Here is a 23,135-nt window from a genome sequence, read left to right as displayed (position 1 = left end):
TGATCGTTATTTCAAGTGACGATATTTTCTGCGAGAGAAAAAGGCCGCTCCAGGGAAAATAAATTATTGTCCTCAATCCTTCGTATGCAATACAAACCCGGGTCTCTGGGAGGAGAGCTGACGGCATTACAACTAAAATATTTTCGCATTCCTAAAAGAAACATTACATATTGCGTTCCGCCAAAAGTTGCGCAGGGATCTCATCATTGAAAGCTGTGGCGGGTGTTACGAGTCGCTTTGTTAAATTATTTCGCACAAATAGCACACTGAGATAAGCGAAGGGAGACAAAATAGTGCAACTGCCAAACCTTTTAGTGTGTAGACGTTTGGATACCGTTGCAGTGGTTTTATATCGTTCTCGGCGTTGTATAGGATGTCATCAAGGTTGGCCGGGGTAGAAGCTAAGTTATTTAACACGCTACTTTTTTAGCAAATTAGCGCTTCAACATGAAAATGGCTTGATTGCGTGCAGTGTTCTTCGCAAAACTGACAGCACGGGATCAGAACAGTGTATACCAAGTCTGTGGAAATCTGATCTAGGCAAGGTAACCAAGCTCATATCTGTCGGATTGTTCAATAGGGCCACACAAAAATAGGAAGAAATCAAAACAATGAGATTGGAAACACGAAGCAGCATTTATTGAGTTAGATACAATCATTAGCACATTATTCACTTTCTTTAAGGGCGATATGGATTAAGGTACCAGACTTGTCTTCGTTTGTAAAGGGAGCACATTTATTCGGTTGCTTTTATTTTACCCAACATTGCGTGATGTGGCGTACACGTTTGTACTATTATTCCCCGTCCGCGAACGTGGGGGCAGGAACGACCAACCGGACTTATTTAATGTGGTGGGATTTAATTATAGTGAGGTTAGGAACAAGAATGTTGTCGGAGTGCTCCAAAAAGAATACGCCACTAGCGATACAAGTCCGCCTTGCCGACTGCAAGGTTCACTGATGAGTTGAGGGGCCAAGCCCCCGGGCAGCGGTGAACTCGCCACTCTGTCTGGTGGCTCAGCACGGTGGACTGTACGCTGCAGCCGTCGCCAATTCGTCACGGCGGGCACGGGAGACGGATTGTCTGGCCGGCCGAATACCACGGGGATAATCTCCCATTGAAAAAAGGCGTCCACCTCCCCTCGCGGGAACCATGGTGTGATGAGATGCTGAGGGGGGTTCAAGCGCAAACGGAGGGAAACCGTCGACCGAAAGGCTGCCGGAGAGCGGCCCATGCGCAGCGCGCCCGAAGGAGAGGAGACCGCGGAAGAGAGAGCACTGCACATGCACCGGCGGCAGTGCGTCTGCCGCGGCTATGATGCAACACAATCCCACACAATCTACTTTAATCCAATCCCATCCAAATCCAAATCAAATCCAATGCAATCCAAGTCAAGCCAATTCATTCGAATCCAATCCAATGCCCCTCGCTGGAGATGGGCATCGGAGAGGAGGGGGGTGAGCGGCGGAGAGCGCAGCTCACGCGGCGGGGAGAATGTGGGAGGGGCGGACGCCGACGACAACGCCGCCGACACCGGATGCTGGGACAAAGCGAGTGAATGAGATGCAGTCGCATCTAAAACGCAGACGGCACCGCCGGATTCCGAGAATCGCCGGGGAGGTGTGATTACAGGTGTCGAAGCGCGTGCCGCGCGAGACCCCATTGTAAACGCGCCCCGGCCGGCACTGTGCACCGTCACCGCCTTTCGTTCTCACCCCGCGGAGTCACGCGCCCTGCTTGTCCGCGAGCATGCCGTTGACACAAAGACGGTGGTGCCTCATTGAATATTCCGTAGCGTGCTGAGTAACAGCTGTCTACGTGAATTTGCGGAGTTCGAGTGATTTGTGCGCACTCGGAGCTAGCGTGTAGCTGAAGTTTGAAGTTTTTCCTTTTATTAATCATGTACCCAGTTTTACTACTGTAAATAGCTGTATATAAACTCTTCGTTTCACCTAATCAACCCCAACGCCACGAGTTCATCAATCCGACCGCCTTCTCCAAGAACTACAACACCATCGCCCTGCCGGCCTCCGGCCAAATCAACCGGAGCCCGGGCGATGGGGTTCCTGATCGACACCGGACTTCGGGGAAATGAACCAAAACCATATTAATTCCCACCAAATCGCAAGGGGGAGATATGTGACATGAGTATTCACTAAAATGCACCGAACGACTCGTATATGTTCTGTTTTGAGGCATAAAACGGGGAATTTGGGCACTACATCATGATAGAGATTCGTTGAATAGTAAGCATCCATCATGAAGACTGAAACAATACTATTGTGTGCAAACAATTCTACGCTATCACCATAGACGGTACGGGAAGTGTCCCGATTGGTTCCAACGTGAGGCTGTTTTTGGAAGTATTGAGTGTTTTTTAGGAAAATTCTTCTTTGTAGTTGCTCGGCAAACACTGTGGGGAACAAGAGCATGCGTGCTTAAGGTAGAGTTAGTTTTTTCTTCCAAAAATAGCGTAACACGAATGGCGAAGCCTTTCAAGTTTGGGGAGGTGAGACGTTGAATGATTGATTATATGGTTTAATGCGCCGAAGCAACGGAGGCGATGAGGTGCGCCGTAGTGGAGGGATCCGGAATAATTTTGACCAGCCGGGGAACTTTAACGTGCGCCGAGTTATTGGAGACAGGGGTCTTTGCTTTTCTCTCCCATCAGAAAAGCGGCCGCCGAAGGCGGGAATCGCACACGTGACGTTGTGGTCAGCAGCGCAACGCCTGAGCCACTGAGCCACCGCGGCGGGTGGAGGTTAGACGTAATTGTAGATAAAAGGAAAGGTAGGTATGGGTAGGTGATATAATCTTTGATAAGCCATGAAGAAAACCCACTGGCACAAAATGTTTCCTATGACGTGAACAGTTCCGTAATTTAAAATTACGATACTGGTATTTGGTCTACAGAGAGAACGAATTCGGCAAAAAACTTTGTAAAACTCTCGAAATAGAAACTTGGTGTGGCCCACATTGTCGGTACCGCAATGGGTGAAGTACGTGAACAGGAAGGTTTTTAGTGATGAAGTATTGATGTTTTCCAGCAGGGAATATTTTCCTGTGGTTAGGCAGCAAGCATGATCAAGATCCAAGCTGCGGGCTTAAAGTGGAGTCCATTTTTAGTCCGAACGCATCATAACTTAAAAGCCAAAGTCATTTGAGGCGGCGTAGTTGATGAATAATGGCAGACTGCAGTGAGTAAAGGTGTGGCTAGAATGTCTGCGTATTTGTGTATTCCAAGCAAGAAATCATTCTTCCATCCCAGTTAGGAAATACTGGAAAAATACGCCTTGGATGTCACTTTAACCAAAATATTTTGAAAATTCTTTGGTTGTTTTCAGAGGTAACATAAAATGTTTTAGGTATTTTTTTAAATCATTGATCAACGTTATCAATACGGTATTGCTCTCTGTATATTTGCTAAAAATACACCTTTGTGTGTTGCCAACACATGTCGGCAGACTAACTCATGAGTTCACTCACTCAGACTCTGTTGGATTCAACTCACGCGTTACTTTGAGTTAAACTGAGAGCAAGGTTAGTGCGTTATCCTGAGTTTGAGCCTTGTGAGCCCGAGTGAGTTTGATCCTGACTGAGTTTGAGTACAACTCAGACCAAGTGAGTTTTAAATCCATTCTGAGTTCTTAGTAAAATTCAAGTTATGAGTACATAATATATATTAGGTCATGTTGAGTTTGAGTATATTTTGAGTTCGGAGCACGTTTTGAGTTTTGAGTACATTTTGAGTTGTGCGTTCACTTTGAGTTTGAGTAAATTTTGAGTTCTGAGTACATTTTTATTGTTAAGTGCATTTTCAGTTTGAGTGCATTTTGAGTTTTCAGTATATTTTCATTTCCGAGTACACTTTCTGTTCTGAGAACATTTGGAGTTCTCAATGCATATGAGCAGCCTACGAGGCAGGTTAGGGTTCCTTTTCGTTTTGATGCGTTGCTTTGCGCTCGCAATTCAGGTTACCAGCTCCTATGGCAGCATACGCGATCCGCATGACCGGTTCGGGAGGGGGGATGTCTCATTTTTAAACGTTTCTTGTTTAACTTTCATCACTCTCAGTTTCAGCACCTGCTCAGCCACGTTTAGTGCCTAGGCGTGTGACTGATAATAAACTAGTGAGGTCATAAAAAAGGGTTATCTCACCTTTTCCTCTTGACGGATCCTCTAAGAAATGTGGGGGAGGGTGGTGAGAATGCATATGCCTGATCTTTCTTAGTGGTTGTTCGCTTGCTTCTGTTAACGTTTATTATGATATGGTCATAAAAGTTAGAGGTGGGCTCCAGGGGAGGCAGGGGCCGGCGGCCATTCGCTCTGTTGTTTCAAATGAGCTGGCAACTGAAATGACTCGTCGACGCCCCTTTAGAAAGTATAATGAACGCAATTTGAGATGGATTGGATCGAAACTCAAACTCCTGTGTATAGTTACAACGCAGTCTTAATAATTTATAGATAGGGTTAAAAATCAATATGATGCCGAAAGGACGTGTGGGGAATAAATTCAAGGTCCGAATGAAGGAATTCACGTGGGACAAATATGATTTATGGTTATCTCATGACTAAGTCATGGTAAGTCCTAGAAAGGGTTTTTATTCAAATTCAAGACGCTAGTGCTTGTGGTGTATCCAAAAAAATGGGTCGATGTGGGGAATCACATGAGACAAATGCAAAAATGCCTCCTGAATATTATCATACCTTAGTTATGGTGGGTGACAAATTGGGTTAACAATGAAAATGACGCTACTAGGCTGCAGGGGGAATCGAATTGAAGGTTGCGACGGGGAAATCACGTTGGACAGAATGCGGTATGGCTATATCGTCAGGTATTTATAGCTAGCCATTTTATGTGTTACTTATTTATTTATTTATTTATTTACAATACTGCCAGTCTCTTACGACACCAAAGCAGGAAGGCATGAGTTTCAGAATACAATGGATACTAAGTACATTCTGATAGGCGGCATAGAAGACTGCAGCTAATTTAAAATTGATAATAACAATGCTAGTTACATAGAACCAATACACATAGGTATTTATGCACCCCAAATACACACACTTCGGAAGCAGCGAACTAAATCTTTGCTTCATAAAAAGAATCACTACCTTTTAATACAGAGAAGACGTCGTGTACACTAATACATCCAAATAAATACAACTGGAAAACAATAATAAAGTTCATGGCTGAAGTAAGCCGTTGTTATATACTAAGTATAGTCTCAATTTTCGAAGTGAATTTTGCCAGTGATTGTGCGTTAGTAATGGAGGGATCTAACCTATTTCATTCGCTGATTGACAGGGGGAAAAAGGAATGCTTGAAACAGTCGTTGTTAAAAGCGTATTCTTTGATAGTGTATGCATGTTTATTTCGTAGTGATCGTGATTCTGCCAAAGATATGTACCTGGACGCATCGATCCGGCTGTGGTTATGCGGAATGTGGTGCAGAAATTTGAGACGCGCGATTTTTGCTCTTGTTGCAAGCGTAGGTAGACCGGAAGTTTCTAAAAGGTTTGTGGGCGAGTCGGTGCGTTTATACTTGTTATGTATAAAATGGCCTTCCTTTGAACCCGTTAACTTTTGCTATATTAGTAACAGATTGCGGGAACCACAAAGTGTTAGCGTATTTCAAGATTGGTCGCACGAATGTGGTGTAAGTTAGGAGCCTAGTATCTATCGGCGCGAAGGGTAAACGCCTTCGTAGAAAGAACAGTTTACGCAAAGCAGATGCTTTAACATTGGTTATGTGCGCATCCCATCTCAATTCGGAAGTCAAGGTAACACCGAGGTATTTCTGCTGCGTAACTCCTTGTAAAGGTACGCCGTTAATTGTATAGGTAAATTCGGAGGGTTCTTTTTTTCTTGTTACCGTCATGCAAACTGTTTTTTTTAGGTTACTTGACATTTCCCACTGCTCACACGAGAGAGCAATCTATCTCAATGAAAGATTTAAAGCTAAATGGACATCCGAACTGTTAATCACTCTGTAAATAATGCAGTCATCTGCGAAAAGTTTAATTTGGCAGTCTACGTTATCAGTGATGTCATTTATGTAAATTAGAAATAGTAATGCCCCTAGGACGGAGCCTTGGGGAACACCTGACCTAATTGGAGCCGTCCACGACGATGCCCCTTCGAAAACCACAAACTGTGACCGTTTTATGAGAAAGTCCTTTACCAAATTCGTAATTTCCCCGTCCCCAATAATGTTCTGCAATTTCGAAATCAGTTTGGTATGACACACTCGATCGAACGCTTTTGATAGACCAAGCAGAATTATGTCAGTTTGGCCACGGTTGTTTATACTAAGTGCAAGGTCGTGGACAACCTCGGTAAACTGAGTTATTGTTGATAATCCTTTCCGGAAGCCATGTTGATGGGGGGACAGAAGATTGTTGTTTTCTGGAAGAATAGTTAAATGCTTTAATATTATATGCTCGAGTATCTTGCATGACGTACTGGTGAGAGATATAGGTCTAAAAGTAGAAGAAACTGCGGTATCTCCCGTTTTGTGTATGGGTAACACCTTTGCTACTTTCCATTCCGATGGCTGTTTAGCTGTTTCTATAGATTTGGGATAAATTATGCCGAGGTATTTACTGCACAGTTCTGCGCATCGGAAGAGAAATTCATTTGCAATATCATCGTGGCCACTGGCTTTCTTCGGGTCTAGGTTCAAAAGAAGGTTAAGAATCCCGGTGTCGCTAATAACTAATGGCTCAATGGGCATTCGCACTGTAGGCATGGCCGTAGGAGCGGTGCCATTGTCATCAGTAAAGACAGATTGAAAATAATCGTTGAAGATATTGGCCTGGGTTGTTCTTATTGCTGCCACTTCGATGTTTTAATTATCAGAATTAATGGTATTGATGAGCCGAATCACTTAGGATAAACACAAAAGTCATTCCTGTAAATGGTGATGAGATAGTAATGGCGAGTCTTATATTAAGATAAAGTTCTAAGTAACCCCTCTAGGGCGTGTAGGCTATCAAATTATCAGCCGTAATGAGACGAATTGAAGGGACAAATAAAAGAAGGCTTCGTGGTTCTAATCATTAAATAGTCATGTTGAGTGATAGATTGGGTTCACGTTCAAGGTGAGGCGAATAAAACATGTTGGGAATCAAATTGAAGGTTTCAAAAGGGGAACCACCTTGGAACATAATAATGCTTACTCTTTGCAGTCGTGAGAGTCATCGTTTACCAGATTGAAGAAAAATTCCAAAATATGCTTTAGGGTGTGTAGGGCATCAAATTAAACAGTCTCGTTGACGGACACATATGAAAATGATTCCTGGTTATACATGTCAGACGCTCGTAGTGAGTCATGGGTTGAGTGAGTATTCCAAGTGATGCCGCTAGGACTTGTTGTGTCCCAAGTTAAGGTATCCATGAGGTAAATCGCATGGAATAAACAAATGCTTCATCATTATCATCCCTATATATTGTCAGAGATAGTCATCGATGGTGTTAAAATTGAAAGTCGTGCTTATAGGACGTTTAGGGTTTGAAAATATTTGTCTCTGGGAAGGAAGGTGGATGGGCTGCAACCATCGGAAATTATTGCACTGAATAATGACTAGTGCAGCAAAAACCCTTCTTCAGCGTCGTAGTAATATAATTGTGCGCGTGAATTGTTGCCACACCATCTTGAAAGTGTAGCTTTGTAGACACATTTAGATATGCCTTTGAATTTCTCGTTTAAACATCCATTGCGTTCACGTTCGACTCCATCTGCCCCGTGCAGAAGGAGGGTGCGCCGGGAATGCGCACATTATATACTATACTGACCTGCAACCCTCTAATGTTTTTCTGCTACGTTACGTAAACGTGATTTAAATGGCTCCGATGGATCAAATATGCATCAGATGCGGAATAATAAAAACACCTGTATCAGAAACAGAACCATGTATGTACCACACGACAGATGTTGTGATGTTTGGTTATGTTTTACAGCGCCGCGGGTTTATAAACTGTAATTTAGAAACTTAGAAAGAAACACCAAGAAAATTCCAAGTGCTCGTGAGCGGATTCCTTGTGGCATCCGCCGAGCTACTCTGACCCAAGCCGTAGCTCTAGCAATACTAAAAAACGAAAACTGCAGCGCTCTCAGAAAGTGGTACGCGCGTGTAAAGAAAAACCTCCAGCGGATATGCTAAACATGAAAGACACTAGGCTCGGGAGAGGTCAGCGCGGCCGCATTCCCTAAAAGTCATTATAGATTTTTGGTGACTTGGCTGTGAGTGGGCCAATCCTTCTCTAGATGACTTGCACATCCTTTAACCGCTGCCTGGAGTCGATGAAGAAGATCTGGTAAAGTCAACAGTGATGAGCTGGAAGTTGCATCTACCACTCGCCGCGAAGTAGGCGACAACCTGTTCGATGCATATTACGAAGATTGGTATCACCACAACTTAACAAATACACAATGATTGTGGAACGTAACTATGAGTCCCGCAATGGTTTTCACCTGCACCAGCTTCGCCATTCAAGATATGCGCGTGAGTGCAAACGACCGAGAATTTCTTTACTTCATTTTTTTCGCACCCAGGCAGTGGGCTCATGCATTTACTATAAATGAGATTATCTCAAATGTGAAGCCCTGTCCCCGGATTGAGATAGCTGTTAGAGAAGCACACACCACACAATAAGTTACGAAGCGGAGCATATAGCAAGCTGGGAACCTACGAAAGCTATAGATGCACCTTCCCGGAATTGCCTACAATTGCATAGCGGCGCTTGTATATATCAAATTTCAGACTGCTACGCATATCAAATAGGTATGTAAAATTGAAATTTCCTGTTTTAACGCGCCGAAGCCGCCACTAGCCAAGGAGGTGCACCGTAGAGGAACGATATGGATAAAGTTGGCTACATCATTGTCGCTAACGGTGGGTGATATCTCGACGCACGGGGGTTTTCACTTGTGGCCGCCATCAGAAAAGCAGCCATGCACCGCGCCTGTAATAAAATCCGCCTGCTCGAGATCCGCACCACACCGCAATAACCTGTGCGTCAACATGTCTGAATGGCAACTTTTAGAATAGCTGGTGGTCACAGGTTATCTCAAGTATTTAAACCATATTTATCTCCTTCACGGACGCCTTTTTTAAATCTATTGTTTCCCATTACGAGCGTTTAAAACAAGAGCTTCGCCTGTGGAGGAGCACCAGCTTTACACCACAATGCTGCACACGCAAGAGCTTTGGAGCACGAGCTTTGCTTCGGAAGCAAAGCGATAAATTTCCACCAGGAAGGGAGTAAGACAAGCAAATAACATCTCGTCAAAACTGTTCACAGCATGTCTGGAAGGGTGTTTCAAAAGCTTGACAGGGAAAACATACGACAAATGATAAATGAGAATACTTGATCCATTTGATGTTTGGAGACGAAATACGATTGCTAAGTGAGATTAGAGAACACCTGCATACAATGCTTGAGAAACTACAATTACAAAGGATGGTGACGGGATTGAAAATAATAACGAATACATCTATATTAATAAAAATAAGCATTAAAACATCCTCTTCTCCTTAGGAACCGAAACGCTTGAAGAAGTTAAAGAATACATGCTACGAGAGCAGATAATCAGTGCTGACTTCAACACAAGAGAGACATTAGGCGGAGAATGAGTATGGGCTGGTCATGACTCGGCAAGCGCTACCAAATAAGGGAAAGTAGCTACCTCTGTCACTCAGAACAAAAATCTACAACCACTTCAAACTGTTGGTTTTGATGTATGGATCTGAACCCTGGCGCCCTACAAAGCAACTAGAAAGCAACCGTAGGTGGGCTGAAATGGGCATGGAACGAATAATGTTAGGAGTAACACTGAGCGACCGGAAACGAGGCACCTGGATCAGAGAACAAAATAGAGTAGAATATATCAAAGTTGAAAAAAACAAAAAGGAATGAACTTGCTCTGGCAATGTAGTGAAAAGAAGTGACAACAAGTGGACTATTCAAGATGCGAGTCTACAAAGAGGGCAAGGCCAGTAATTCTTTGGAGGGATAAAAAAAGGAAATTGGGTGTTAAGCTGTGGATCTTAGCAGCGCAGGACAGGAGAAGTTGCAGGTCGATGGAAGATGTCTTTATCCTGTATTGGACCTTAGTAGACGGAGGATGATGGTGACGGTGATAAGGATGATGAAATGAAGAGCTTTTACCATTGCATCTCAGGGACGAAAACACTATAACCGGACACAAACCCACGAAGATCGCATTTGTACGCTGTTTCCAAGCCCACATTTTGCTGTTTTATCAGCCCAACTTTAAAGCAACGGCGGGGCTGATCCATTTGAAACGCAATAGGCTATGCAAAACGTATTGGTGAGAGTTAGTGGAAACAGCCATGCGCAATTAGAATTGCAGCAGCCACATATTTATCACCGCAACCTCCCTTCATAATTATCACTAGATGCAGTTTCCGCATAATAGGCCCATTACCTTTGGAGCGAGACAAATCCACGCGCAAGAGAACACCGCCTTGACTGATCGCAACCTGGAGACACTACCTGATCCACGGGCCCATGTTGCCATTAGTTGTATGAGCAATCATAAGTACACAATGCCTAACTGCCCACTCGGGTGCCGATAAAAGAACAAAATGACAACGCTTATTGTCGTGTTTATACAAGCCAAAAATTATGTTTCTGCAGTGCTCAGAGGTGGCCTGAAAACATTCAGATGACCCACAATATTATCTGATGGCCGATGGAACGAAGCGTATTGCACGGCTCGGGGTAGCACCAATAACTCTTAAACATTATTCTTCCACTAGACACTTTAAAAGCATTACGACCATAAATATGGGGTAAAGATCTTTAAGCGAACCTTACGCTCATTTAATGTTTGTCCAGCCCATCTAAATGTCCTGCTGCGCACTTATTTATTCATGAACACATCGGCCTGATGAAGTAGAAAGTGCGTAAAATTTTGAACAATTGCCAACTAATACAGGTGGCCTCCTACGCCGATCGTCTTCTTCCGAAGTTTTTCCGTACGAGATTGGCGATTAGCAGCAAATTTGGATCCTTTTGGGCTATTTTAGTATACTTCAAGGGGCTGGTTTTCTTTGGGATTATTTTAAATCGTCTTTTATCACAAGTATTTCTCAGTTACAATAACATAACAAATAAATTTTCTAGCTTAGTAAATAGGTCTTTTTTCGTGGAGATCCAGGACATTGCATGGTTTGTGCTGTGTGGTATTTTCTAAAGGATGTTTTCGCATGAACATTATTAATTGTATATCCCTATCCTTACAAAGGTAGAATGCGGTAGTTGATCTGTAATTCGCGGGACATCGTCTTATGAATAAAAAGTACAATAGCAGTACAAAAGTATAAAAACAAGAGTGAGCGTCTTTACACATCTATTCCTTCCAAACATTCCACTTTTGACAAAACCCGTATCAAAAATGGAGAAAAAGCCCAATATCGCCTATACGTGTGCGAACTTGCGCGCTTCCTTGCCTTTTCACTGGATATTTTGTGCCAAAGCAAAGAATGCAAGTTGTACAAGCTCGGTTAATTTCCCCTTCCCGTCATTTAGGAAAGTGTCCCCGATCTCCATACCCATCTTAGCCTCGTGGCTGTTCAAAAGCGTTGTTTCCATGGCTACGCGGGCTTTTCTCCAGATATTGCGACTGGAGGGTAGCGACAAATGCCACGTTTTGTACACTTGTCAACTGCCTAGTCAACTGCCTTGTCAACTGCCGCAAGCGCGATTGATTCCTCTCAAATACCTGATAACGGTTTTTAAATATTGCCGTACTTCAAAAGTGAACTCGCCATAATAATTACAACGTGTTTCTTTACTGAGAACGAAATGCGGTCACTGACCAAGTCAAGGTGAAAAACACAGAGACGTTTCGGAACCCGTACGGGTTCCTTGATCACACTAAGCAGGCAAGAGCCGTAAGTCGCTTCTTATTCCCCTTCTTCATAGTCGCTTCTTATTCCTTTCCTCGATGTCCAGCTGAGGCGTACCGGAACTAGTCTTTCGTTTGCTGTGCACAGGAAGGCGACGCATACCGGACGTCACCTGAATTTTAATTCGTGCCACCCTGCCTGTCACAAGCAATCCTTCGTTTCTTCTCTTGTGACGCGGGCAACACGTATTTGCTCAAGTGACGACGAAAGGAACAAAGAACTCGAAACCATACATCAAGAATTACTGACGAACGGGTACCCGGAGAAATTTATTAAGAATGCCGAAGACCGTGTTCTCAATCCCAGGCCATCCCAGGGCAAGTCATATCGAAGACGCGCCGGCATCCCATACGTTCCTGGGGTGAGCGAAGCTTTAAGCCGTATCTTTTCAACGTATGACCTTCGCGTTGCGCACATGCCGTCCAACAAGCTGAGGAATCAGCTCGTGAACGTGAAAGATCGCTTGGACAGCAAGAGATACCCCGGTGTTGTCTACAAGATACCATGCGCAGACTGTAGCTGCAGTTACATCGGCGAAACTGGCAACTTCAGAAGGAGATTAAAGGAACACCAAAGGGACGTGGGCAGCAAAAAGAAAGCGTCGAATGCTCTGGCCGAGCATGCCGATGATCACGGTCATTCTATCGACTGGGATAGCGCCGCTATAATAGCAAAGGAAAAGAACCCAGCCATGAGATTACTTTTGGAATCCGTGTTCATTCAATAGACCAAGGACACTATCAATAGGACAGATGGCAATCTGCCGGCACGCTACACCCGTTCATTACGTCACATTTTAGAATAAGAAGCGACTAACGGCTCTTGCCTGCTTAGTGTGATCAAGGAACCCGTACGGGTTCCGAAACGTCTCTGTGTTTTTCACCTTGACTTGGTCAGTGACCGCATTTCGTTCTCATCATGATACCTGACCAGACGCACTTTCGTCAAACTCTTGACTACATATCATACAGAACTAACTACGGGCAAGACGCCGTAACAAAGATTCGCCAGTTCGTGTCTCTTACGTCAAGAATGGCTGCCTTCAAGTGCCATCTGTCCTTCAACAAAACGTGCAAAGTGGAAGGCCTTGTGCCGAAAAGTCTACGCTTGAAGGCACCGGTAGCGTCAGCGTGGGGCCACAAGATAATTCGACAAGCCGAGAAAAAGTTAGTATCGGCACGCGTCCAAGAATGCCGGCAGACAATCAAGAATTTGGAAACAAGAACGTTCTTCGCAAGGCGCCAGCTGGAACACATTATTGTTGAGGACTTCCCGGACGTGCAGCTTCACGCCAACTTCATGGCAACGCTAAAGGAACGGAACTGCAGAAAGTCGCAGGAAAGGAAACTGGACTCACTCAGGCCGCAGGACCCCACCCAAACTAAAGCCGCCGTTCTCAACTTGTCTTCGTACAAACCTACTGCATCTGAAGTTGCCATTCTACGCAAAGGATTAAACTTCAATTCAGGCGACTCCCCGAACCCGACGAGAGTGGTTTGTGCCGTGGAGCGAGCCATCACACAGCTTCCTCACGAAGTAAGAGACGAGGCTCGCACCCGTGCAATCGGTGTTTTATCGAAGTGGAGGACGCGCGGCCCTCAATCCAGGTCCTCACCGTCTGAGAAAGAAGCCATCAAGGGCCTCCGGAATAGTGCCTCCATTGCCATACTTCCTGCGGACAAGGGAAACGCCGTTGTGATACTCAACAGAAGTGAGTACGACCAGAAGATGATGGATTTGCTCTCGGACGGGGATACGTACGCAGCAACGAAGAAAGATCCCACGACAAGCCTTCAAGCGAAACTGCAGAAGCTGCTCTCAAAGATTTTTCAGTTCGTACCGCCGCAGCAGAAGCACCTTTACTATCGTCTCCTGTGTACCAATGGGTCTGCACCTGCAATTTACGGTTTACCGAAGGTACATAAGCCAGGCGTTCCGCTACGGCCCATCGTCGACTTCACAAGGTCGCCGCTGCACCGACTTTCGGGATACCTACACCAAGTGTTGGCCCCGCTCGCCGGAAAGACAGCAACTCACATTGCCAATTCTTCAGCTTTCGTGGAGAAAGTCCGCGACATTTCCCTGGATGAAGACGACGTATTGGTGTCCTTCGACGTCAAGTCGCTCTTCACTTCGGTTCCTGTCGAATTGGCAGTAGCGACATGCAAGGAGGTCCTGCTAGCGGACGAAACGCTCGCGGAACGCACACCTTTGGAGGTTGAACACGTGTGTGAGTTGCTGGAATTTTGTTTAAGCAACACATACTTCACCCACCACGAGCAGGTTTACCAGCAGATCCACGGAACTGCCATGGGAGGTTCCATATTCATTACTACGGCAAATTTGGTCATGGAAGTCATTGAACAGAAGGCCCTCGCTGGTTTTGATCCCAAGCCCAAGATATTCGTCCGCTACGTGGACGACTGCTTCTGCATCATCAAACGGAACGATGCCCCACGGCTCCTGCTTCTTCTTAACTCGATAGAAGCCTCCATACAGTTCACTGCAGAATATGAGTGTGACAGCAGCCTTCCTTTCCTCGATGTCCAGCTGAGGCGTACGGGAACTAGTCTTTCGTTTGCTGTGCACAGGAAGGCGACGCATACCGGACATTACCTGAATTTTAATTCGTGCCACCCTGCCTGTCACAAGCAATCCGTCGTTTCTTCTCTTGTGACGCGGGCAACACGTATTTGCTCAAGTGACGACGAAAGGAAGAAAGAACTCGAAACCATACATCAAGAATTACTGACGAACGGGTACCCGGAGAAATTTATTAAGAATGCCGAAGACCGTGTTCTCAATCCCAGGCCATCCCAGGGCAAGTCATATCGAAGACGCGCCGGCATCCCATACGTTCCTGGGGTGAGCGAAGCTTTAAGCCGTATCTTTTCAACGTATGACCTTCGCGTTGCGCACATGCCGTCCAACAAGCTGAGGAATCAGCTCGTGAACGTGAAAGATCGCTTGGACAGCAAGAGATACCCCAGTGTTGTCTACAAGATACCATGCGCAGACTGTAGCTGCAGTTACATCGGCGAAACTGGCAACTTCAGAAGGAGATTAAAGGAACACCAAAGGGACGTGGGCAGCAAAAAAAAAGCGCCGAATGCTCTGGCCGAGCATGCCGATGATCACGGTCATTCTATCGACTGGGATAGCGCCGCTATAATAGCAAAGGAAAAGAACCCAGCCATGAGATTAGTTTTGGAATCCGTGTTCATTCAAAAGACCAAGGACACTATCAATAGGACAGATGGCAATCTGCCGGCAAGCTACAGCCGTTCATTACGTCACATTTTAGAATAAGAAGCGACTTACGGCTCTTGCCTGCTTAGTGTGATCAAGGAACCCGTACGGGTTCCGAAACGTCTCTGAGTTTTTCACCTTGACTTGGTCAGTGACCGCATTTCGTTCTCATCATGATACCTGACCAGACGAACTTTCGTCGAACTCTTGACTACGTGTTTCTTTACTACACGCGAATCCCCACATTGAAACACTAATTGTACAGCCCCATAAGCTTGCCACACAACTCCAGATTTTAACTTCTGAAGTGGCGGCAAATAATGATCTAACGATGCGGTCATTGCCTAGTTTAAATTTAGTATCTCAAACCCTTCCCTATGATATCGCAATTTCTTTTTTGCTACCATTTTAGCATCTGCAATGAAATCGCGCAGTTTATCTACTCCTAACTATAAATGATCGGAGGGATGCCCTTTTTATCTGCCCCACGTGATTTTATTCGTCGAAACATTTATTTTATACAAAACACACTCTGGCGTCAGGTGTATGAATTTTACCCAAATTTATGAATTAGCATGACTATCTCCTCAGGACAACGGGGAAGCATCTTTTATGTGTCTAAGGGATTCCCCTCATCAATAAATTCAATTTGATCGTCCTTGTCCTGCGGCGGCATCATTTCGCTCTTTAACCCAATCGATGACTCACCATGAGTACGTCATTATTATGATCGGGAGGAATTTTTATTTGTCTCACGTGATTTCTCTCAATTACACCTTGAATTTGACACGCTATACGCCCTAGCGCCACTTCACGTTGCACGTTAACCCTCTCTATTTTCACCATGACTGTTTCACGATTACAACCAGGCAACAATTTTTTATTTGTCCAACATAAATTCCCTGACAGAGATCTTGAATTTGATACTCTGCACAACCCTCCTGGTATCCAAAAATATTTTAAACACTTCTATGACTCACCGTTACTGTCACGAGAACGAATAGGATGTAATACTTATTTGTACGAGGTTATTTCCCTAATCGAAAAATTTAATTATAGACCCCCTTTCCTAGAAGCTTAGAAGCAGTGTTCAAAACACCCCTCAACTGCGGGTCCGTTTACATCGGCCGAACTGGCCGCTACTTGAACGAAAGGGCTCGAGAGCATGCTGCATCCCTTCAAACAACTTCATCCGGCCACCTCGCCCTTCACGTTCGAGACTGCACGTGTAAAGCAAACCTCCAGGAGATTGCTGTTATCGGGAAAAAGAAAAACAAGCCCGGACGTAAAATGATCGAAGCCTTGGCGATAGATGAAGCTAGAGAACACTGCGTTTGCGTTCACATGTGGCCTTATTGAACAATGAAAAAGAGTTTCTCCGCAGGCATCTGTTATTCCCTTTTTAATGTCCTTCCGGCTTAACTTTGTGTATACCCGTTTCCTTCAGTAAACATTTAGTTGATAGTCAGCAGTGTGCCGTGTGTTTCCTCAGGGTCTTGTGTGTTTCCGACAAAGTTCCGCTGATTCCCATCCGATTATGTAACAGCAAGTTGGCCTGTATCAGTATTTTAGAGTACTGTGAACACAAATATGCCAGACACATGAAAAAAGGTACTGCTGCCCTATACATTTTCCAGCTTTACACTTTGTGACGTCACAAATTGCAAATGGTGAAACAAGTTTGGTGAGGCTTGTCAAACAGTTCTTTTGCAACAAACGCTGAGGTAGGGACAACTTAGAGTAAAATAAATGTATGTGGGAACCTTTTAAAAGGAACAAACCCCATCTAGTAAGCACAATAACGCATGTTGTCTCAGCCCAAGCAGTAGGCTTTGTTTTGGTTTCTACCTTGTTGAATGTTTCACTTGCATGCAAGTGCAGGCGAAAGATGCATGCATACAGGTGAACATGAGAGCGTACCATACATACAGACCACCACGGCATATATCTATATTTATATATATATATATATATATATATATATATATATATATATATATATATATATATATATATATATATATATATATATAAATCTAGAGAAAGATAAACTCACAAAGCGCGCAGAAATAGTATAAGTAAAGAGTCGGATACACAGCAAGAACAATAACAAACAATGTTTACTTACGTAGCGGCAATGGGACTTGCCTTCATCAGAGTAAAGTTACATGATTATGGTGTCGCAAACATTGAACACATTTCTTATATAGGTTTGCATAAAACTGTAAGAAGGAATGGAAAATGTTTCGCAAATGGAGAGTGTGCATACAGTCAGGCTACGCCTACGTTACAACATCAACCAACAAAAAAAAAAAAAAAAAGGGGGGGGGGGAGCAAGAGAGAGAAAAAGGGGTCGTGTTAACAATGCAGCGTTCAAGGTTGCACCATGACGGGTCAACGTATGCCGCGCGGGTTGCAAGTTCAGACAATGGGGGAAAATGGTCAACCGCGGTTTGTAAAGAAAGGGAAGAGTATACAGCAAGGTATTCAGTGGCTGGGGAGACTGGTTCTAGGGAAAGCGAAGATGGGTGTGCCCCCCGCGGATGAAGAGAATAGATAGGGTGCACAAAAGAGCATTTCACAGAAGCTAGCAATCGAACAGGAAATAGGTAGGGTCACAAAAGGTTAAACATGAATAGATCACAAATAGTTAAACATTCTTAAGTGGTGGTGGGAACGAGGCCTCCTTCTCCCGGACAAATGGCATTGTTGAGCCGCATTAAGCTAACAAAGCTGCTGTATTAGGAGAGTTTCTGCGAATTCTGGTGGCAAACTCGAGGGTAGGAATAATGAACATAGTTATAAAAATTATGAAGCCGCTAAGTTTATTCGAGGGATAAGCACGTTAATATTCTGTAACTTTCATTAATTCCAAGTGTGGCTGACCCAAACTTATAAATGAGATAAGATTCCCGAACCTCGCGGTCGTGGTGCGTTTTGAAGGCGGATTCTAAAATCGTTGCTTTAAGATGATCAAATGCATGCCCGGGACTGTTCACATGTCTTGACAGGGGCAAATAAGGGCAGCTTTTTGCATGAGAGCGGTGATTATTGAACCGTATTCGGAAGGGCGTTTCAGTTTGGCCGATATATTGTTGCCTACAAACAGTGCACTCTAGAAGATATACGACATTAGCGGAGTCACAGTTAAAGTTACCTTTTATATTTACGTAGTAGTCTGAAGCCGTGCTGGTGGCGCGCTGTGTAGTGGTCATGTGTGGGCATACTTTACATCGGGGTTTATTGCAGGGCATGCAGCCAGTAGTTGCCGGTCGGTTGATACGAGAGTTAGTAAGAAAGTCCCCTAAATTCTTATTACGCCGGTAGACAACGCGTGGTGGTTCGGGGAATATGCTTTTTAAGCGGTCACTTTGCATTAGGATATTGTGATGTTTTTTTAGCACGGTTGACACTCTTGGAGCGGAGGATGAGTGGGTTAAAACTAAGTTAGTTTGCGGGTTCCCGTTCGGGGCTTTTTTCTTACAGATTTCGTTACGGTCTAATTGGTTGGCTCGCACAATAGCGTCGTCGATAACTTTTTCCGGGTATTTTTTATTCAGGAGGGAGGTCTTGAGTTCTCGACAGTTTGAGTCAAAGTCGGCTTGGTTTGAGCAAATTCTCCTAAATCGGTGGGCTTGGCTGTAAGGTATTGCTGTCTTGCAGTGTCTGACATGGCTACTTCGGAAGTGCAAATACTGCCGCGTGTCTGTCGGTTTTCTATACAGTTTAGTTTGAAGCCGACCTTGGAAGGTAGTAACGGTGACGTCCAGAAAGTTTACACTGTGTTCCGAATAGGAATGAGCAAGGGAAATACTAGGATGGGCTAGATTAAATGCCTCAATGAAGGTGAGGAGTTCCGCCTCACCGTGTTGCCAGATCATGAATATGTCATCAATATACCTTTTATAGTACATTGGCTTTAAATTTTGGGTGTCAAGAAAGTTTGATTCGAGGTGAGCCATAAAGATATTAGCGTAGTTAGGTCCGATTCGAGTTCCCATTGACGTTCCGCTGACTTGCACGTAATGAACTCCGTCGAACTCAAAATTGTTAAGTTCAAGAATAAGCCTAAGGAATGTTTGGAGAGCAGAAGAATCGATAGGTTTGTCGCACGATGACTGCTCATACGCAAGGGATACAGCGGCGATGCCATCTTCATGGGGGATGTTAGTATACAGTGACGCAACATCAAGGGTGACTAGAAGGCAGTTATCAGGAACTTCAATTTTTGAGATGTCTGAGAGAAAGTCATTGGTATCCTTAATGAAGGAGGGAAAGCTGGGCGGAATGTCGCAAATGAGATTATCCACATAGCGCGAGAGGTTTTCGGTAACAGTGCCAATGCCAGAAACAATGGGGCGCTCTGGGTTGTTCACCTTGTGAATCTTTGGGAGAAGATAGAATTTACCGGCTACTGGGCTTAAGGGGATCAGAGAACGAGCCGTGGTTTCATTTATTGTTTTATTTTTAACAAGCTCAGCAAGTTTATCATTGACAATTTGCTTATAATCTTGAGTGGGATCATTGGGTAGTGCTTTATAGAACGTCGATACTGATAGTTGCTTGTTGGCCTCGTTAACATAGTCGGTTTTGTCAAGGATTACGATTGCGCCTCCCTTGTCGGCAGGTTTAATAATTATGTCGGGACAGCTTGCGAGTTCCTCTAGGGCTTTCTTTTCGTTGGTAGTCATGTTGTGGCGGAAAGAATTTTGTGTTTGGTATGCTTTTCGCACATCGTGTTGGACAGCTTTGATGTACATGTCGAGGCAACTATCACGCTGTGTGGGAGGGGTCCAGTGCTTATAGCTAGGTAGGGTTCTGCGGGCTTCTTCCGTCGCGGGGTGATCGTAGAAGTATTCTCGTAGCCTCATGTTTCTGGCGAAGTTATCTAAGTCCTTAAAAAGTTGAAATTAATCAAAACCACCAGTAGCCGGGCAAAAGTTTAGGCCCTTTGACAAGACGTTCATCTGAGCTGGGGAGAGGGTTATGCTTGAAAGGTTCATTACATTCCCGGTAAGGTTTTCTTTTGTGACGGCAGGCGAGGGAAAAATATTAGTACAGTGGTTTAACTGAACTGTTTGGGGTGCAGTAGTCGAAGCATTTATTACAGTCGTAGTGACATTATCGGCCGTATTGTCAGAGTTGGGGCAGTTACTAGTGCCGGAGCTTGTTAGGTTCTTACGCATGTGGCCAGTGTTAGAAATCTTATCTCGGTTAAACTTTCGGGCTTTTGTTCGGGATATGGCGGAGGCCGTCTTAGACTCGTAGTTGCTTAAAAGGTTCAACTCTCTTTTGATTAGTCCCTGAATAAGTAGTTCCTCTTTCTTTCGGAGAGAATGGGCCGTAGTTTCGTAGTGATTGAGGATTATTTCAGTTAATTGTAAAGATGCTTTATCGAGTACCTGTTTCCACTTATTCATGTTGGACGGGGAGAGTTCGGTAGTAGCAGGTTTTATTCTAATCCTAAGACCCCTGGGAGCGACCGCGGCAGTCAAGTACTGTGCAAGAGCGGAAACGTGCAATTCGGAACGTACGCGCTTTTCGGTGATTTTTCTTAGCTTTAAAAACTGTCTTGAAACGGGGAAGGAGGCCGCGTTACCTGTTTTTTCGTGTTGTAGTCAGTTGCTGCTATGCCGATTCTTTCGAAGGTTGTAAGGGCATGTGGCACGGAGGGCTGGATTTTGGACCCCGGAAGGTCCGGCGGACGCGCTGCTGTTGGTTTTCGTGGGCTCGGCGGTCGCTGAAGATGCGGAGGTTGGGCGTGGCATGCTGTTGGTGCGGCGCCGGTCAGGGAGCTTCTTAGTGTCGCCGCGAGCGTTTCCTCGGGGCGTTGTGGCCAAGGAAACGGCCACAACGTTTTTTTTTTTTTTTTTTTTTTTGTTGGTTGATGTTGTAACGTAGGCGTAGCCTGACTGTATGCACACTCTCCATTTGCGAAACATTTTCCATTCCTTCTTACAGTTTTATGCAAACCTATATAAGAAATGTGTTCAATGTTTGCGACACCATAATCATGTAACTTTACTCTGATGAAGGCAAGTCCCATTGCCGCTACGTAAGTAAACATTGTTTGTTATTGTTCTTGCTGTGTATCCGACTCTTTACTTATACTATATATATATATATATATATATATATATATATATATATATATATATATATATATATGTATGTATGAAACAAGTAACACAAGCAAGAAATATTAGCGCTCTCAACTTCAAGCGAGACAACCGTCAACTTCTTTGATCCATGGCGTGTGTATTTTAAGCATCTTCTCTTGCGTGGCCTGGGCATTCCTCATTAAACTTCGCCGGCATTGTCATGCCCAACCAATAAGGTGGGAGGTTTGGTAGCCGACTTCGATCATACGCCACCACACCGAAATTGTGTTAAAAAGCAATTTGTGAATGGGAGTTACGAAATTAATAGCCGACGAGAACAAGCTTTCATGAAGATGGGGATGATCGAGTAAAGTCGGGCTCGGCTCGATCTGGGCGCTTTGTTACGTTGTCTGAAACTTCACGAAATAATGTGAGGGGAATGGTTGAGAGAAATTCCAGCTTTAATTATTTATTTCTCAGCAATCAAGGGTTGTTGGATTTTAATAAATGCTGAGAAAGCTACGAGCGGCGTTATTTTCCAGCTAAACACAAAGTTATTCAGACCCGCCGTGGTTGCTCAGTGCCTAAGGCATTGTGCTGCTGGGGGCAAGAACGCAGGTTCGATTCTCGGCCGCGGCAGCTGCATTTCTGATGGAGGCGAAAAGCAATAACACACGTGTTTTCAAGATTCCGGCGCACGATAAAATCCCCGGGTGGTCAAAATAATACTGAGCCCTCCACTACGGCGCGCCTCATCGCCTGCGTTGAATCGGCGGATTAAACCACACAATCAACAAAGTTACTGAGCCTGTAGCGTACCGCTTTTCTAAAGAGACGCCTTTTTGCATACTACAACGCCTACAAGATGGGTAGAGCTTTGTGGCACTAGTAGTAGTTCAAGAAACATTACACTTTCTGAAACATTTTGGTGTCAGCATGCTCTTTGTTTTCCCAAATAGCACTCATCAGTTTTACAGAACCATGACTGCCGAGTTAAGTTTGCATACCTGACAATGTGCTCATTTCCAAAGTATGGGTTCAGGGAGCTTGTTTGTGTAATACAGATGCCATGGCACAGCATTACACAGAGCTGCAAAAACAAAAACAGAGCCTGAAAATTAGTTTATTCTGAACACAGCCATCTAACTCTTTGCTAAGAAAATACACTTTCTTAGATTATATATTTTTATAATGGCGTTACCATGTCTCTATTGGTGGAACATAAAAACATCTGCATGCTGCGTACTCCTATAAAAGAACCCCGGGCAGTGCCAGTCAATCGGTGGCCCGTTGTCCACGCAGAAGCCAGGTCAATGAACCAGCTGCACGCATTAATAACATACTATGCCTCCGCTGCATGATGCTCGTACCCGATGAGGAGTAGTAACGACGTGTGGACTAGTTGGTGTGGTAGCATCAGGCAAACAAGCACACAAAACACTGAAAGGCAGCAGTAGTTCTCATGAGAAGAAAATAGAAGAAATCGCTCGCCCTGTGAACTTCCTGACACCGTGTTTTTCGTGCTGTTTTCAGGACCTTATCACTACCAAATCTTTAGTCACATGGTAGTAATCCCATGACAGGGAATGTACTTTACTAGTGCTGAGATAATCCTCACTGTTGCACATACTGCACGCAGTAAATACTCTAAAGAGAAAAAAGCTTAGCGAAGTAGCAATTACAAAGACCGTAAACAACAGATGAGGTTAAAGAAATGGCAAATAAGGCTATAACAACGGAAAAAATTAACTTCAATGAATTAACGCAGGAGCACGACAAAAGCCATAATAAAAACGCAATCCATGAAAAGAATATTGATTATTTAAAAATGCAGCCAATGCATC

The 23,135-nt window shown here is 44.3% G+C and overlaps 1 protein-coding gene across 1 annotated transcript; it reads left to right on the top strand.

The window, feature by feature from the left end:
* Positions 1–12,973: 12,973 nt before the first annotated feature.
* On the top strand, positions 12,974–22,871 carry LOC144175454 (uncharacterized). The gene is made up of 2 exons (XM_077704547.1): positions 12,974–14,498; positions 22,825–22,871. Exons 1-2 carry the CDS (start codon positions 12,974–12,976, stop codon positions 22,869–22,871), a joined length of 1,572 nt encoding a protein of 523 aa, XP_077560673.1.
* The last annotated feature ends 264 nt before the right edge of the window (positions 22,872–23,135 follow it).

Source organism: Haemaphysalis longicornis, unplaced genomic scaffold (assembly GCF_048455015.1).
Source record: "Haemaphysalis longicornis isolate Haplotype H1 unplaced genomic scaffold, Haemaphysalis longicornis Haplotype H1 scaffold_3, whole genome shotgun sequence".
Classification (NCBI taxonomy): domain Eukaryota; kingdom Metazoa; phylum Arthropoda; class Arachnida; order Ixodida; family Ixodidae; genus Haemaphysalis; species Haemaphysalis longicornis.
Note: the sequence above shows the minus strand (reverse complement) of the source record. Positions and strands in the feature narration are given on the sequence as shown.